This window comes from Dermacentor silvarum, chromosome 6 (genome assembly GCF_013339745.2).
Source record: "Dermacentor silvarum isolate Dsil-2018 chromosome 6, BIME_Dsil_1.4, whole genome shotgun sequence".
In the NCBI taxonomy this organism is placed as follows: Eukaryota; Metazoa; Arthropoda; class Arachnida; order Ixodida; family Ixodidae; genus Dermacentor; species Dermacentor silvarum.
Genome location: NC_051159.1, coordinates 169393564 through 169412763, shown reverse-complemented (window position 1 = coordinate 169412763; position 19200 = coordinate 169393564). Strand labels below are relative to the sequence as shown.

General features: G+C 46.0%; 1 protein-coding gene across 1 annotated transcript in view; it reads right to left on the bottom strand.

Moving 5' to 3' along the window:
• Positions 1 to 444: 444 nt before the first annotated feature.
• The window catches only part of LOC119457035 (ATP-binding cassette sub-family G member 1-like), a 32010-nt gene continuing 13254 nt past the window's right edge, over positions 445 to 19200 (bottom strand). Inside the window, 7 exon segments of the mRNA XM_037718860.2 lie at positions 445 to 1548; positions 2296 to 2451; positions 7571 to 7671; positions 10175 to 10343; positions 12932 to 13033; positions 14396 to 14541; positions 17462 to 17576. Of these exon segments, the coding sequence (XP_037574788.1) occupies positions 1192 to 1548; positions 2296 to 2451; positions 7571 to 7671; positions 10175 to 10343; positions 12932 to 13033; positions 14396 to 14541; positions 17462 to 17576 (1146 nt within the window). The 3' untranslated portion in view covers positions 445 to 1191.

Here is a 19200-nt window from a genome sequence, read left to right as displayed (position 1 = left end):
CATGAAAATAGGTTTCCAAGCTGACTCGCCATGGCGGCTCAGTGGCTATACCTGATCACTAGGCCACGGATTCGATTACCGGCGCCGCATCTTGATAGGAGTGAAATGCGAAAACGCGCGCTTAATTATGCTCAGGTGCACATTAAAGAACCCCGGGTAGCCAAAATGAATCCGGAGCCCGCTACTACCACTTCTCTCCTTGCTTTGGGACGTTCAACCCTATGAATTTACCAGTCAATGCACAATGACCTCGGAAATAGTTCGTAAATAAACCACCTTCATAGGCTAAACCGCAGCTAGCAAAACGCATTTGTCCCCCCCCCCCCCCCCCCTTCCTGTGATTCGCACAAACGTCGATGACGTGTTTGTGGAAAGAAACTACGAACTGTGAAATTGTCTGGACGAATAAGCCAAGGCTCGACGCCCACAACAGTAACATTGACGAAAGAAAAGCCGCACTTCTGACAATTCGATTTCATTCAGCTGTTTTCTTAATTCTAGCAGTGTCAGTGCTGGCTGAGTACATGAAACGCGCAAGAAGGAAAACGTATGCGGGTAGATACAAAGCCTTCACAAATCGTGCTGAATTTTGTTTTCCTCTTATTCTCTCTATTTTTTTATTATTGTTGCGATAGCAATTATATGGACACCTCACGCGGATTTCTGCCGTCGGCGTCGCCGTCGCTGTCCCGTCGCCGTGAGGTTCTGTATAGAGTCCAACGGCGATGAAATCGGCGCCGCGCACCATATGCTGTATGTGCGAGTGAAAGCGCGCGAGGGACGCGCGCTTCCACCGGGAGCGAACGCACGGCGGAGAGCAAACGCGACCTCTTCCGTCGCGCGAAAGGCCGTGGGGGACAGGAGGGAGGGAGGGAGGGGAGGTAAGTATATTCTAGGCAGTGTAGTTTATCTGCGGCACCAAATGCGTATTTATGTAAAAACGTTGCGAGGCGAGTTGGTGTTTACAGTAGGACATGATTTTTGTAGCACAAAAATACAGAAAAGAAAAAACTTGTGAAAGGATAGAGCAGAGAGAATGACAGCACCTGTCTTTCTGTCTCTTTTTCCTTTCACTGGTTATTTCTTTTCATGCAGAACATTTGCACTAAAACAATCATGTCTTACTGAAGTGCCGAATATGGCGCGCATGCTAGGCTGGCTCAACCGGGCGTCGTTGACTGCCTCTTTTTCTCAGCGATGGCGCCTAAGCCTCCACTTCAGCAGCGCGAACCCGATGACCTTCAGTAGCAAGTCCATAGCCAACACAATACCGGAATACGCCACAACGTCCACGTCTTCTGCGTCCAGTACGTGCAACACTTGCGCGCCGTCCACGGGAACGCACAGTACGTCGGCATCTCGTTCGTCGCACTCCAGTTGACCGCGGCCTCCACCGAATAGCGCAGTCATCATTGCTCGGTGCACGTAGAACATAGGTGTCGAGTACGGAAGCCATGCGAAAGCCGGTTGCAGGAACCGCCGTTGCACCAAGAACCCGCTGCACAAGAAGATCGGTGCCGTCGACGCCAGGCCCACGATTACAGCCAGCTGCGCGGAAGCAGTGTGTAATGGAATGAGGAAGGAGTGACCATAGTGAAGGCAAACTGGTTAAAATACAGCGTACAATTAGGCCGCGAAGACAAGCGTGTACGCTTCTGACGAAAGGTACTTTGAGCGTCGTTTATTTTATTTCGTTTTCTTTCATCTACTTGTCTTTGCTCTGCGCCGTTGACCAAGTAAAGCTTATTTAACGCTTCCCTATTAAACAAGTTGGAAATAATATACAGTTGCATGCATCACGTACCTCTTTGCAGAGGATTTAATTGAAATGATTAAAGAAACCTTCACTTAAGGTAGATTCCTGTAAGCGCGTTGGATCGGCCGTATTTATGTTCGAAGACAAAAAAGCGATACTGCAAGCGCTACAATAAGCGGCGTTTTTCTTCCCTAAGTAAATGTTTATATCATTTTAAGTGGGCATAGAAACTGAAACTTCAGAAGATCAAGTCATGTTTTTATCAAACCAAACATGAAACGCTTCGTCGCTCGTGACTTCGCCTTATGTGTGGCTCTGATTTATTTTATTTTATGCATTGCACCCACCAGAACAAGAAATCAGTAAATGTGACCATTTAGCTACTGTCAATTTTTTTCAGTCACATGCCATGGCGGTGATATTAGAACTTAAGGAGTTAGGTACACAGTAAAAAGGATCAAGCTTGCACATGCGACTGAGTTATGCAGGAGCACCATTCGTGTTTTGAGCTTACTCAGCGTCCCCTCTTGTGCGTTTACCTCAGGCTTCAGAGGCGCCGAGCAAATGTAACCAATGCTTTGACTCGCTGAGGACATCTGGATAGCGAAAAGCGCGATGATGGCGATCCGAGGCAACTCCATGGGCTGAGAAGTGGTCCAGTGGACGATACCAATCATAATGAGAGGACAGACGATCTGTGAACAGATGGCATACACTTAACTCCGAGACACTCTAACAAACAAAATGCGTATTTGTCAAGTTTGATAATGAAATCACTTCTCATTTTTCAGACATATATACGCGAGCACCCATAGCATTAATTACTTTCTTTAATAATGCGTGTAGCGGCGGTGCAGTGGCCGAACAAATTTGCATTGAAAATCTGTGCATATATGCAAGATGTAAGCGGAGGACTAGAATCCCGTAGAGGGTGTACTGGGACCGCTACTAAACTCTTTGCCACGCTGGAGAGAGAGAGAGAAAGCAATAAAAGAAAAGGCTGGCAAGTCAACCAGACGAGCGTCCGGTTTACTACCTTTGACTGGGGGTAAAGAAAAGGGTGAATAGAAAGAGGAAAGAGGGAGAGAGTGAAGACTGCGCGCACGCGGGAGGATGCACATGAGGGCTATAAAGGATCATTCAGGCCAGTGTACTTCAAGAAGAGCGCAACGCTGGAACCTTTTAGAAACTCTACAGAGAGACAAGCGGCCAAAAAGAAAATCGCTAACAGTCGGTAACAACGCGGGGAAGCTATATTGTTCCCTTCGAAGTCTGATTGTTACTGCAAGCAAACAGCCCGTACGTTGGCCCAACTGGTCCAGCATGCTCCGCATCAACGCTGCCACGAATGCGGCCACCCAACGTCGTGTGTCCGTGGGAGCACAAGGGAACACATGTTTCAACGCTTGATCCCGCAGCTTGACGCAACTAAATGTGCAGCGACAATTGGTTTCTTGTGTGAGCGTTTTGATTCCTGCAATCTCAGTCGCGTAAAGAGAAGGTTTGGAGCGCAGCTCTTAGGCGCCCGTTCTTGCGACGAGCGTCGGCGTCGTTCCCGTAACCGAGCTAACGAGCGCCGCGAAGGATGAAAGAGCGAACGCGGAGCGCGGATGGAAGACGGCGATAGCGAAGAGAACGGGATGGGGAAAGCGGAGGAGGGGGGTGCAGCGAAACCATTTAGGTGGAAAGCGGAGGAGGAAGGTATGGCGAAAGCGTGAGAAGAAAAGCGTAGTGCCACGCAAGATGGGCTTTGCGGCAACGACCGCTACGAGGTGGCGCCAGAGTAGCGCGCCGTTGTCGGTTCACCGATGACATGCGGCGAGCTCGTCCAACTATACGAAATATGGAGACAAAGCGCTGCATGAGCCGAGGTCTGTCTGCAGCGGCTGGTGTGAATCGCGCCCAAGCGTCACCCACGCGCTGCCTCTCACGATTTCCCAATTAGCGAGGCAGTCGCGCCACACTTCGCTCCGTTTACGCGCCCTTCGCGTACGGACAGCTCTTCCATGGTGATGACCTCAGCCGTGTTAGTCTCCTTCCCTTCCTTCAGCGAGGCCTCACTCAGCGCAGGGTGAATGGTCGTGAATTCGGGCAAGGAATGCGTTGACATTCAAGGATGGGGTTCCGACGGATCAAGAAGCCTTGCTCAGCGCAAGGTGAATAGTCATGAATTCGAGCAAGGACTCCATTGACATTCAAGGATGGGGTTCTGACGGATCAAGAAGCATCTCCCAGCTACGATACGTAGACAAATCTGGTTCTTGGATTGGAAGCGTCGGCGCCTCCATGCGCCCCAGCGTTGATGAGTCTGTGAGCCGTTCACCGACTGCTGTGGGCAGAAAGTGGTCTCGGTCTCTGGAAGTGATGGTATAGCGTCGGATGCCGACGCAGAGTTAGAGGTCAGTGGCGGAAAAAATAGCTCGCATCCGGTGTCTACGGCGGGGCTGGTGGCGAAGCAATCCGCCAAAATCTTTCCAGGTGTACCTGCAGCAGCGAGATAATGCTGCTCCCGAGCTTCGCATGGTTTTCGTCGGTGCAGCTCAACTGGCGTGACTGCCTTGTGAAAGTAACAGCGGCAGTTAGTTGCGTGTTTACGAGCTGTGGTGGAGCCATTGGTGCTGGTTTATGATGCGCCGCCCGTTGATGGGGTGACATGGGAGTGGTGGTCGTCATGCGCTTCCCACAGCCTGGTGTGGAGCCGACGGTAACACCCAGTGAGCCGACGTCTGAGGTGGGGCAGTATTCGGACCTCTCCTTCGACGCGCTCCTGGGCGTGACTGCCACGTCCAGGTGGTGTACTTCACGAGCTCCGGTCGCTGAGCAGTGCTGGTCGGGCTCTTCGCAGGCATATGCGAGTGGATGGAAAACAGTCATCAAAGGTGTGCTCCAATCAGCCCAGGACAGGTACTTGTGATCTTCGTAGTTGTCCCGCGCCTTGGTACCACCTCAAAGCCGCACCGTTGCAACCAACCATATCGTGTTGTCTGGTCAGGCATGGCAAGCGCCGAGCGTGTTGGCTACTTGGACCCACAGAATGGGGTCAATCTGAAATCCGTGGAACTCTGTTAGTTCCGAGGCAGCCGGGGATGGTAAGATTGCACGCGGGAAACCGAAGGCGGCCGAAACGATGTAGTTCAGCTGATGTGACAGCAGCGAAATGGCTCGCATGACGTCCGTCAAGCTGCCGGCTGAGCCGCCCGTTGAGGAAGGGGCGGAATCCACGCACACTGAGGCGGCGGCAGCGGCCGCAGTACTCGTGCCAGCCGGACCAGTGGCCAAGGGAGCGTGAACGGCATCCGTTGAGCAGCCAGGGCTGGCGGGGGCCGTGGTACTCACTGTAGCCGTAAGCATGGCCAGGGGAACGTGAACGGCATTCCTTGGTAGCTGAGAGGTCGATGATGTTATGGGGAAGAGATCCATGGCAAGGGAAGCGCGGACGGCCTTCCCTGGTCGGGGGAGGCACCCAGGACGGCGTGGTCCCTTGAGGACTGTCCTTAAGGCTGGCATGCCTTAGGCTGCATTTTCGTCGACTGCCCATTGTAAAAGAGCAAAGCAGACAAGACGCCGTCCCTGCGATCGCCTGCTGCTAATGATGACGATGGCCTCACATGGATCGTACCCACACTGGGGGATTGGCCAAGAATTGGCTGGCTGAATTTTTGCTTTAACTTCATCGTCTCTCCTCTGTTCCCGCGCTCGCTGTGCGAGAGCTCCAGACCAAGTTCACTTCGTCTATACAACGCGTTCTTGTATACTTAGTGCGTGTTGGTCTGGAGGCATCTATCAAATATCCGTTCAGTGCAGGCTACGGCATGTTAGAACTACCCTCGCTTAAGCTATTTTCCTTGCTTATTTCATTCGCATTGCTAAGAATCTCACACTGCAGTAAATTTCCTAGCGGTTTGTACAAATGCATCATTTCTGAGCTTAAGAACCTGCCCATCAAAAGCTCTTAACATAAAAAAATATAAGCTCCACTGCAAACAAAGTGCGAGCGAAACTTTCAGGAAAATGGCAAATGCAACAGAACCTAGCTATATAACAGTTATGACAGTGACATGGCCCATTTGTATTGTATAAGCAACTACGGAGCGGAAATAGTGTAGTCACCGCAAACCCCGGAAAAATATATTCGTGCGGAAACCATCGAGGATCTTGTAAAAGCAAGCGAATAGCCGAAGCGCCTCAAGAAAGCTGTTCGCTTTTTTAAAAGAATGGTGGGCTCGACGACGTAGAGGAGGCGCTGGCTGCAGTGAGTACATTTAGGTCGCGTTTGTCGTTTCATTGCATAATTTCATAAGGAACGGAGCCGTTAGCCAGCACATCTCTAGCGGCGATATAGGTAGACAGCCCGTATGACTCAAAGAGCTCTGACAGCTGGCATTTGGCAACGAACGGGCGCCCTGCACCACCTTTACTTCTTTGCACCTTTGCTTTGCCGACTTGGCGTGCTTTACTTTGTTGGGAGTGTTGGAGGAAGTCCAAGTTTGAGTTACCGTATATAGGCTCCCTAAAGGGAGCCAGACTTGCGCCAAGGTACACCATCTTGAAATCCAAAGTTATGCGGGTAAGCCACTCCCCGTGCAGGCGCCGCAGTGCTGGCAGCGATATTTTTTTTTTCGCTTTCTTTTCATTCTTTGATATTTTACGGGTACAAGTCGATCGCCCACCTTATGATTGCGAGCCTGGATTTTGCGCTTGCCTGCCTTATTATCTAATGATTGCTGAAAATCCAGCATATGACGAACACATGCACCGATGTATGATGGCAACGTCTGTGAGCCTTTCCCATTTCTATGCAAAGCGTCAAATAAATAATAAGTTCATAGATTAGCTATAATTCTTATTACGCATTCATGTGATCACGGCTCATGACAGCTGAAAGACGTGAATGCGCGTATTCAAGAAAGAGTGCTTTCACACCCAACATTCATTGTGTAAAGTAGGAAAACTAAATACGATCCAGGTAAATGACGCGTCGAATTGCATGCATTAATACATTGCTTGCATTTATTCATTGCTGGCGATGGTACGAGGAAGAAGGCGGAGCGTCGCAGAGGAGGAGGGTAGGTTGAGGCACTCTGGGTTCACCTCCTCTGGCAGTTGCTACGGGCTCTGTGTGCGCTATGGATGTACCGGGTTCGTCTGGCGATCGAGAGGCCGAGTGAGAAGACGGAGCAGCAGCGCAAGCGGTGGCAGGTCGAGCGCCAGTCTACCGACCCAGATGTCATCGGCAAGCGCCGGGCACGAACTCAACAATACCGGCAAAAGGCACGGGCTAGGCGTACCCAGAATATCCTTACAGTCGCTTAATTACCATATTTCATAATGGCTTTAACACTTTATAAAAATTGTAAAATGGACATAAAACATACAAAATAAAAAATAAGCCTTAAAACACGGCAACTCTTACACACAATCAAAGCATTTGTAAAACATTCCAGGCGCAATGCACAAAAAGGGAATAGCACCCATGAGCTTACGTGTAACCGGCGTTGAATCGGGACTACAAATCTTATTAGTTTGGTTATTTTTATTTGAACCTTCTTAGTAATTTTGTTGCTATTTTGCTTCAACAAAGAAGGCAAGGAGTCAGCAATTACCTGTATGCATTTTTCCGTCATACTATAGCATTTTGTATGCTGTGTGTGTTTGAGTTAAGAAAGGTTTATCACAGGATATTCAAGTCCTACACTTTAACCATGCCCACATTCAGCGCATTTTTTTCTTTACTTCTTCCTGAAGTGATGTAGATGCGAAATGCAGAATTCATAAATATTTATTAGCAGGCACTTTTATAAGTATAGTACGTACCGTAAATGGCAATTCGGCGATTAGTCTTGCAACGTAGTACACACTTGGGTCGTACCACCTGTTTCTTTGCTCTCGCATGACAACGTCCATCTCCAAGGGAACTGAAATTGAATCCACAGAAAGGAAATGCAATCGTAGGCTTGATTTGTCTCCTTATCTAGGGGAGGAATGCACACGACTCTGTGCAGGAGTGAAATCCAAGCAGAAAAAGAACAGGAAGATTTGTTGTTTTTGCCCTACACTCTGGTTATTCTTATTATCGCTTATGTAGTATATGTAACGCCCGTCATGATATCCCAAGTACCAATATGGAGGAGAAATGTAAACGTTAAAAGAATCACTGGCCGCACCTTACCTAATACATACGAGCAATATTTGGCAATGACGACATTCTCGAAATTATGACTGCATAACAGAAAGTAAAACAAAGTACAAAATAATATTGTGTATTGAAAGAAGAGAAAATGGTAAACTAAATATGAACAGGAAAAATAACATCACCAAAATGTACATGTAAAATATATTAAGATTTAAACTAATGACGTAAAATAATATAAAATAATGACGCGTGGAGGGCTTATAATTTTTAGTGATTGGTTATGCTGAAAACTATAACTTCACATAAGAAAGCTTATCATATATCCTGCAGTGCGTGTGTAAGCGCGAAATGCTCATAGACACAAGGGGCTATCCAACCGGAACGCCACTATCAACCACTTTCAACCAGATATTTTATTTCGAAGACACAATTTATGTGTAATAAATTTTGCCTCTTCCCGTTGAAAAATTGACTAGAATGCTGTCGGTTGACTGTTAGTTCGTAACACTAGCGCTCAGAAATTTCAAACTCCCTAAATCTTGCCCAACGAACGGTAATATTATGAAATGTCTTCCAACTTAGTCATGAACTGTGAGTTAAACTGTCGCATGAAGACACCAAGATGAAAGAGGAGCTAGATGCACACACGAACAGCACATGATGCAGCTCTCTGCTTGTCAAGTCTAAAGCTCTGTGCTTGTCTAGTGTAACGCCTCTTTAAGTTGCCGATATGTGAAGCACCACGTCCTCAGAATAACTACAACTTTCACGCGGCGTTATGATAGTTTACGCAAAGGCATTGTCAGCTTCTGAAAAAAAAATTGCGGGTTTTACGTGTGAAAACCACAGTCTAATTAGAAGCCTCGCCGTGGTTGGGGTTGTTAAACTAGGCTTGACCGCCTGGGCTTCTCTAGCGTGCACCCAATGCACGCTACACGGGCGTTTTTGCAATTCGCCCTCATTGAAATGCGGCCGCCGCGGCTCGGAATTCAAACCGCGACCTCGTGCATAGCAGCGCAATACCATAGCTACTAAGCAAGAAAAGGAAGACCCTATTTTTGTTGTTAGGTGCAGTATTACAGCCCCATGTTGGTTCTTTGTAGTGCAGGGCTAAAGTAAAGCTTGCTTATTTTTGCTATACATGCCATGGTGGCTTATAGGCATGACGTTGCGCTGCTAACCACGCGAGGTCACGGGATAAAATCTCGGCCCTGGCGGCCGCATTTCGATGTAGGCGAAATACAAAAACGCCCGTGTACCATGCATTCGCTGCACGTTAACGAATCCAAGGGGGTCAAAATTAATCTGCAGGCGTACCTCATAACCAGATCGTAGTTTCTGCCTTGTAATACCCCAGTAGCTGATTTTTTTATTCGTGTTTGAAACTTTCATTCTCGGAAACAATGTTGCGTAGCAAATTGCCACGCGTCCAAGCCTCTTCGGCGACGCTACAATTACCAAGTATAGCCGCCGTTAGGTGACGAAAAACTACGTTAAAGAACTGTGTAAAATAATAATCGATGGCATCTAACATCACGAAGCCCCACATTGGACATATGAAAGACGCCGTAACTTCTAATTATTTTTGACCATCTACGGATTCATTATTGTGCATTTAACATCAAGCGCCCGGGTGCTTTTTCGATCCGAACCGTTAGATAGCACTTTTCGCGGCCCCCAGGATTCGAACCCGATGCCTCACGCTTTGCAGAGTGCCAAAGTCGTGGTGGGTGAACTGTAGAAGAGAATTTATTGTCTTACTATAAAAGCGCAATATTTTGTATATTTGTTTTATCCGTGTTCTATCTCTGGTAGTCACCTAATATAATGCATAACATGTGCACGAAGCACTCTTGGCACAAGGTCATGGAAGCTAGCTTTTATCAGGCGGCTTGGCCGCGGCACAGATATTCGACACTGCGCTGTGGGGCGCACGATCTTGATAGAGCCGCAGCGACTAGAGCTGTGAAGCTGCCGTATGCGAAAGTAATAGTCAGCGCAACTAGCGGAAAGTGCGTAAAGCTTTCAACTTTGCCGGCGGTGCCAGCATGGTAGTATAATATGCTTTCTCAATACAGCTTAATACATGCTGCAAGCAAGCTCAAAGGTATCATTTTATGAAGAAACAAGTCTCTCGGATTTTTATCACCATTCAGATTCTGAGAGAACACTGGAGTTGTCGGCCCATCATCATTTGATACATGCTGAAGTGACAGATTTCAGAAACTAGAGGCTACTGAAATTCAGGATTGTTTCCAGAAGAGAGGTGACGACGTTGTGCTCACGTATGAGTACGGTGCTGCTTACGAATCCCAGCAGTAGGATGAACGTAGTGACGGCAAACAAGGCAGCCGTGTCCCGAACCTGCGCAGCCCTGCTGCCACAACCGTAGTACAAAATGGACAACAGGAGAGCGAAGAACACACATGACGCTATGCGGGTGAACGCGGTAACCTGCGTCAGGAAAGGAAGGGCAACGTGTAGTCACGCTCGTGTGCTTTTCATTTTTACAATGATGACTATATGAGGAGCAGTTTGCCAAGCTCACAGTGATGTGATAATATCGTAGTGTAACGCAAATCACCGGGAGATCAAGTAAAAAATAAAGGAAATCGAATAGTATTTGCGCCTATGTGGAGGTATTGTTGCTTAAAAATGAAAACTGGTTGTATTTCTGTTGTTTGATACGTGAAACTACCTGACACTGATTGACAGAAGATGGGGATTACGTTTATTTACATGAAAGAGCAGTCTTTGCTTTCAGCTATTACAGGCGAAACATAGGTGTCGGCGAGGGCGACAATATTGTCGGTCGAGCTGGTCAGGAGTTCGAACAACCTTGGTTAGGCCATTCACACAAACTGAGCCTGTGTTTGTGTCCCAGAAGCATTGGGTTTATGTGGTCGAGGTGTACGGTTTAGTCAGCTGCGGTGACTTGAGGGTCGTTTCGATATTACTACTAATTATTTGAGAATACTCGTACAGAACTTCTTTTACAATGATGGACAAGGTCCGTGACCTTTCCTACGCTGAACAGTGCACACTTCTGTGTTTATGATAAACTGTCCAATACTCGACGGGAATTAAGACAATTTAATTTTTGCGAGTGCTATTGTTGCAAAACGACAGTGTTGGATTTCCTAAGGTATATACAGGGTGTCCCAACTATCATGCCCCAATATTTTAATACATGCCAATGCCACGTAGCTGGACAAAACCAAGGTAATGTACTTTGCCGTCACTTAGAGATACTCAGTTAATTTTTTGCATTCCGCCTAATTACATAATTAGTCTTAATTAATTTCAACTTCTCAAATATTGTATTTAGATAAAAATGACAATGAGAAAATTGCATAGAAACATGAAACACTCCCGATACAGCTTTCTGTTGCTCAATACGTGCTACATAAAAAAATAGGAGGACGCTTAAGTTTCGCTTAAGAGCAGAACGCGATAGCGTTATCGGGACCAGTTCGCATCGCATCGTTCGCATACGGCAAGTAGGCTTCATTGAACATGGGAAAGCCAACTTACAATATGTAACAACTTGATGAGGGCTAGTTGGTTCATAGTTGAGCGAAGGTATGAAGTAACAGCGCGTAATTCTCGTCTTTGTTCATTACGCGCTGTTACTTCATACCTTCGCCCAACTTACAAAGACCAAGCTTACACCGATCCCCTTAAAGTCGCCTTCACTTTTAAACTGAAATGCATTGCTGGAAAGACGTTTTTCTAGGGGAAATATAAGTGGTCTTGTATTAAAATGTGAAGGCCCTAACACCTTTTTTTATTATTTTATTAATTGCTTGATATTGCCCCGACGCGCGCAGGTCTGGTATAAATGCTGGAAAAGTGGTTTGTGTTTGAGTTTCCTCGTAGCAGAATTAGGTTTTCTTGTACATTCAAATTACAATCCGACGCCGATTGGTAAACAATTCAATGGCGAATCCGACGCCGAATGGTAAAGTCGTACTTTACCATTTTTTTTGACGGATTTCACTGTGAGAATTTTAATTTTTGTTCACCAAAACCTTGCACCACGTGGAGGGCCTGCGCGGTCAACATGGTTGGATGATTTTCTCCGCCACCCGCGATCACATGCCGGTTGCCGACGCCGGATTTTCTGATTTTCTGTGACGCGGGGCCCTAAACGCTATCGTGTAAACGAGTTTTTTCGAGAGGGAAAGAAGCCGACGAATACAAGCAAATTGCCGCGAGACTGGCCACTCCAGGCACTTTACGGGCTTCTTTCACGCTCGGAAGAACTTTTATGTAGCACATATTGAGCAACAGAAAGCTGTATCAGGAGTTTTTCATGTTGCTCTATAATTTTCTCATTGACACTTTTCATCTAATTATAATATTTGAGAGGTTGATTAATTAATTAAGACTAATTATGAAATTAGGCGGAATGCAAAAATAATCTGAGTATCCAAGCGACGGCAAACAACATTACCTTGGTTAGGTCCAGCTACGTGGCATTTGCATATTTTTAAATCTTGGTGCATGATAGTTAGGACACCCTGTATAGCCTCAGGATCAGGGACCGTATTCACACGAGCTCTTACGCTAAAATTATTCTTAAGAGCAGATGCTAGCCAATCGGGATGCTCGACATATTAGAGTGAAAGCGGCGAGTCGAAAAGCTTTGTAATTTTGGCCCCTATAATGTTCCGATGCGAATATACTGCAGACGTTTTGAGGTTCGGGAAACCCAGCGCAGTGTTCTGGTATGAGTCACAGGCACAGTCAGTTGAAGGTTACCACATATTTCCTACACATCATTTATACCGATCACGTTCTCAAACTTCACGCAATTTGCCATAGCCAGCGTATTACCAGACTGATCAAGACCTTGTTTGTCAGTCACATCGCCACTGAATACTAAGGATGATTTTTGAATCACAAGAAAACAAGAAAGGGCTAATAAATCAATTTTCAAATTTTTCTGTTTATCTTTAGTTATTTCATTGTCCTGGTTCATATACAACAAAGAAAACTTGCGAAAGGTCTTTGCCTGTAGGATTACAATTCATACCCACCTGGTTTCTAATGATGCAAATGAAGCACCTCTTCAATAATGTCAGGAACTGCCGATGGCGTTTTACTCGGAACCGGTACTGATGCATTTGCTCCTCCTTTTCCTGGTGGAAGTGACAGTACCAGGATACAAGCCTTTCATGTGACAGCGCAAGATGCAGTGCAAACTGACAGGTAAAACATGGCACCAGTTTTAAGGGTGGTTTTACTAGGAGAGCACGAAAAACGTTTCGTGGTTTTCATTGTTCTAATAATAAATTTAAGAGGAAGAAAGATTCTTACACTGATGCCTTCTTGTTTTTAAAGGATGCTTCTTATCACACAGTTAAACTTTTAGTCAGTCTTTTTTTACACGCACTATTTTTTTTTTTTCATTTGAGCGCAATATATATCATCTCCATGTTTTGTTCAGCCTCTGTAACTTCTTCAGTCTCTCGATATCCTAATGCTGGGTACCACTGCTCCAGAACTGAGCACTCGTCATACCTTCAGGCTCACAATAACCACTGAGTATACCCTGTTTTTTTTAATTACCGTGGGATGACATCGCAGGCTTCGTCTCCACCGAGCAGGCAGCAAGTAATAATGGTGTCTAATAGCGTACGATGGGTCGCGACGTTGTCCGTATCGCCCGCTTTCATTAGTTTTTCATCATGAAAGCACAGGACACGACATTTCTCCTATCACTACTAGGGCTGGACGACGATTAAAAATTTCACCCCGAATAATTGGTACGTTTTAATCTATTATTAAATTTAATAATTGGATTTGTGGGTTACGTGCACAAGCGAAAAAAGGTCAATCCCAATAATTTGTCACGATGCATTCAGTCCGAAGAAAGGACCGCCGGGCTGTTCGAATCGGCATTTGCCTTTATTATTACATTAACGACACGCTGCGCAAATGGACATTCAGTTTTGCAAGCGTCGCGACGAGTTCAGGCTTGCTTTTTGCCGGCGACTTTAATGCGTCGTCAACATTACGTCAAAAATTCAAAGGGGCTGGCATCTGGATTCTTTCTGCACCTCGCCTATCTCCCTCCTTCAAGCACCGAAGGAAAGTAAAAAATGCCGCTAGTTATATCCCCTCTTTCTCGCCAAGAAAAAAAAATGTCGCACACAAAGACGAATAGGAAGATTAAACATTTCGACAGACTTTGCCGCAATTGCAGCGCGAATGTGTTGGCGCAGTCGGAACTCGGTGCATCTCTTGATGTTTAGCTCTTAAGAGAAACCGGGTCATGTAAGCTTAACCGATTATTAATCGTACTGTTGAAGCGTTAAATTGATTAATCGGAAGGTTAGTCGATTAATCTCCCAGCCCTACCTACCACTGCACTAACTTTGAAGCCTCGGGACGCACGTTGACACGTATCGTATTTGAAATCTTGTGCGGATTCGCGATGCAAGTTATGCAGCTGAATGCCAGAATGGGTGTTCCATAGGTCGCAAACGTAAACAACGTACCTTCTCAGTCATAGGCTGTCCTCCGTGAGGGCTGAACTCAAAAGAGTCAATGCATTTATTTATGTCTTGAGTGAATTGATTGGGAATGAACAGCTTGGACAAGTTCCCTCTCACTTCTCCATGTTCTCCAGCGGCTATCTCTGTAACTAATGGACAGAGGCAAATACAACGGGCGTTAACTTGTGCTGAAATTGTCCTTGTTTTGCTTTTTGTGCAGGTCATAGCATAATTGTAAGGTTCAACTCATTTTGTTATGCCACTGTCCGTTGAAGTTCCTAATGCCCGTGTACACACGGTACATAAAGCAGTATGTCGAACCTGTGTCCCTCCATGCTGTAACTTTAGGGCGCGGTTACGTGCTCTCTCGACGCGCTCACTTTCGGTTTCGCGCTGAAAATGGGTCGGTAGTCTTCACGCCCGTGTGCTGTAAATAAGGGCTTTAGGCCCATTTTAAAAGCCGATTTGTTATGAACTCGCCATTAACTACAAGCGTTCAATTCGCATCGGCTTCCTAACATGGATATTTGAAAATGTAATATTGGTTAACTACACTGGTAACCTAATCGACAAGCTAGGACCTTTCTTTTTCCCGCTCTTGTTGGGAATCCTGTCCTGCAAACATTATTGTGTCTCTAATCCCTTGTGTTTAATATTCCGACACAGTCACCTGTGGAAAACCCAGTAACTACACTATTTGGCCAACATATGTTGTATAGTCACATCAGTTCGTAAATCATAGATTGATTTTTTTTTTCATCCTTATTTGCACAGTTACATGCTGTACTGATACTTTCTGGAAGACTTCTACTTCTTTCTTGTTTTTACACGTCGTCCTTTTGGCCTTAGCTGCGGTGATGTATAATTATCGGTACTACTATCGATACTATCGATCAAAAGATCACTATCGAAGTACCTGTGGAAAAAATACTATCAATATAGTGTCCATCGATTGTGCAAAACAACGTGACGTAACGCAAGTAATCACTGTAACATTAACTTGGCGACACGTTTTCCTGCATATTCCGAGCCACGCACTATGCAGACTTTGGTAACATTGTAGCTCACTGCATTCTCGCAGTGCAAGCGTCACCGATCCCTGCAGACGGATACAGCTCTGCCACCACGACAGCGTAGTTATTATATGGTTCAGCTTTTCCTGCCTTTAGTATAAGGTCGCATGGAATGAGCCGCGATTTTGCAGCGAGGCCTTCCACTCAATTATATGCTAATCTTATCGTCCACCGTTCACGGCTGACTGATCCTATGATAACGCGCGTGGAGCGTCACTAGAGTGTTTTAGCTGAGCGCTTGCTGTCCGCTATTGCGACTCGGGGTCGGGGACGAGAGACTGAGTCTTGAAGCAGGCGAAGATGACACGAAATCTTAATACAGTATGCACAAATATGTACAGATATAGCAGGAATAGCAGGTAATAGTTGGAAATAGCTGGTGAAAGCAGTAAGAGCTGGTAAGAGCGCACCAGACCAACGGGGCGGCCGGTGGCGACTCTCTGGCTTAACAATGGGCCGGTTCTTCCTTAAATCCCCTTGGCGGCGGCTCCTCGTCGACAGGAGCCAGACGGGACGGTTTCTGACGTCGCCCGCGTCGTATTGCGTCGTCGCGTCCACTTGGCGACTCGTCGAGAGGACCCAGACAGGGCGGTTGCTGACGTCACCCACGTCGTACCGTGTCGTTGCGTCCCCTTGGCGACTCGTCGACAGGGCCCAGACGGGGCGGCTGCTGACGCACCCCCGTCGTATTGTGTCGTCGCGTCCCCTTGGCGATTCGTCGGCAGGACCCAGAGGGACGGGCGGCGATGATGGCAGGTGCTGCTTGCAATTACCCGCGACGAATTCATTCGACGCAGATAAATCGGAGTTCCTGTTGCCTCGATGATAGTGTTGGCACGTACTATGGCACAACACCGCCCCGCTCAGACCGGCATATGCTAGCAAATGCCACACAACCAACCGCGCTATTGTGCTTGCGCACGACGCTCATACCGGCAGCGGAACGAAGACCGCATCCCTCGCTCCGCTACAAAGCCGACTGAGCGGAGCGTGACAGCGTGTCTATTTGGCCTCTTCGTCGTTTTGCAGCTGAGTTGATAGCGCGTCGCTCGCGTCTCCGCAAGACGCGCTTATCAAATGTGAAATCTACGTAGTTCCCTGCAGTATCCCAGAGCGTGAAATCTGAGCGGAGCGGAGCGTAAGCGGCACCCTGCTAAAACTGTCTATTCTGACCACAGACGAAGCGCGAAAAGATCGAAAAGGGATAGCATCAGAAAAGTCATCGCTAAAAGATCGCGGTCATTGCTCCCAGTAGCTGGAGTTGCAACCACAGCCCCAGAACAGTAACGTTTTAGAATTCTAGAGGCCAAGACAACGCTTCACAATGCCATTTTCTGAAATAGCTAAGGAAGATAGTGCGTGCATTCTTGCAACAAAAGTACAAAAGTTAGAACGAGAAAATAAAACATTATATATATCTGTAACTGCACTATAACAAATGTTAAATTGAATTTTTAGATTTGAACATAGAGAAAAACAAGTTTTGTAAATCTGAGGTAACTAGGGTTAGTTTTGACTATGAATAATTTATAACCATGTTCGAAATTTGTCAGCGAAGGCAAATATTTCATTCGTAAAGATTTTTGCAAAAACGCCTGATATTAGCGCTACTGAATCTCAGTTATTGAAACACTTTAGGTGATATCGCTAGCCAACAAGTACCAAGATATTCATAAACAATCAATAATAAATGTTATAGTAACCTATTGTGATACTATAATTGTACAATCTATACTAGTGGTAGTTATAAAAAGAACTGTTGATGCCATCGATGGTCCTATTTACAGACAGTAATGCATTGCTATGTCGCTATCGTTAAGTTTCAAGTTCAACCTTTCATTTCTAAACGTTGCGAAGTAGAAATACGCATACCTCGGAGAGTATTTCATGATAAATCAGCCTAACATCAATAATTTAGTTTAGGCTACCACAGGAGAATACTTTTCTAGTAATAGTTTGAATAGGAATGTTGTGCAAATCGTGATGGCTTACTCACTGAAATCAGTAGGGTTGGTGTGAAGTGGGCAGTGAAGGTTTTGAGAGGCCAAAAATGCCAACAGCTTGTTCCCCGAATCATTGTATATGCATCTTCCTTCCGAAAGCACGTAAAGCTGCGAGATAAATTGCGAGACACATTCGCTGAGACCCTCGCGATGAAATTGTCTAAGCGACATTCTTGAGTGCTAACCGTACGCTTGCAATCAAAGTTAATACGCTAGTCTTTCGCTTGCCTTCCATCATTAGCGGTGTTTACACGAATGCGCATGGCATTTCTAGCGCACTGCATCCGTGTAAGCGGTGGTGGACGACACGCAATAAAGTGCTAGGATCAACACGGGGTAGGGCGTCTTATGCGGTTCATGTAAACATTCGCGTATCGTATTGAAGCAGACAGAAAAATTTAGAACGCTGCCGGCATGTGCTCTCGTCCACTCTGCGGCGAAATTCGATCGTTGCAAAGAGGTTTCCACTTGATTCAGATGGTAGCACATGTAAACGCTACTGCAAAGTATTACCGTGACGTGCAAAGAAACACTATATACTATCGCATTCATGCAGACGCTGATATGAGGGTGTAACAGATTGGAAATGGCGACAAACAGCTCATATTCATAATCAACAGGAAGCCGCACTTTTACGCAGGGTTCTCCTGACATTAGCATCACCATTAAACTTTAACCTGAGGTAGTATAACATATGATTAAGCCATTTGGCAGGCACCATTGCGCGCAACTCGGATGTTCAGTTAAAAAGCGGACCCTTGAAAGCTACAACGTATACGTATGCTGCGTTAGATTTAGCGCTACACTATTGGTTGTTTCTCGCCGTGTTTACGTATGCTATAACGATATGGCTTCATGTTGGCACCATTACCATTACGGGTCGCATCATCGCCGATGCAAGCTGCGCTGCTTTTTCTTGTGTAATTTCATCTCGGTACGCCTAGCAGTTTGTAAACTTGAAATATTTTAGCTCCTAACAAGAATCATGAACTCCACTTAGTCCGGACTTTATAATATTCTATGGCACTTATCACATAGGATCTGCAAGCTTGAAATTTTTCTAGCGCGTTTGCCTTAAAATGTGCTTCACTCTTGCCAATTATCATATTGATACGTCCGATAGTTCTGAAAGCAAACTGCTGTTAGGACCACTTATGCGGTTTTCTTTGTCATCTTTTTTTTTTTTTAGACCATACACTATTTTTAAAAATCGCTTGTGACAGGCAGCACAATTCTAGTCCTTGAGCTTGGAAGAAGCGCATTTCGATTTCGATTTCTTGTGCAAGTAATGTCCGCCTCTTTGAGTAGTCCTGCTCAATGACTAGAATTATGCCTATCTGCCACAGGCGATATCTAAAAATTCTATATGGTGTAGAAATATATAGACCTCCGACGTTCAATCAAGGGAACTTTTGCATTTTCTCACAACGTGCCTAATTATCCCGCACACTTATAACTTCTTCAGACGTCATCCCTTGACATGGACCGATATCCCCTCGGATTTTATTTGCGGTAACTACAATTGTTGTCTTTGTGAATGTACGCCAATATCTGGAGGCTGTACGTTATACGTTTGGGGTTGACATTCTCGATGGGGAATCTCTAGCTCATAATAACCGCTTTGCCGTAATAGCCCTGAACATTCTTGTCCAGCGCTTAACCTAACACCTTCAGCGCGATGAATGGCTTTCCCACACAGCAACTGCTCTAAGTACCGGTTAACCACTGCGCA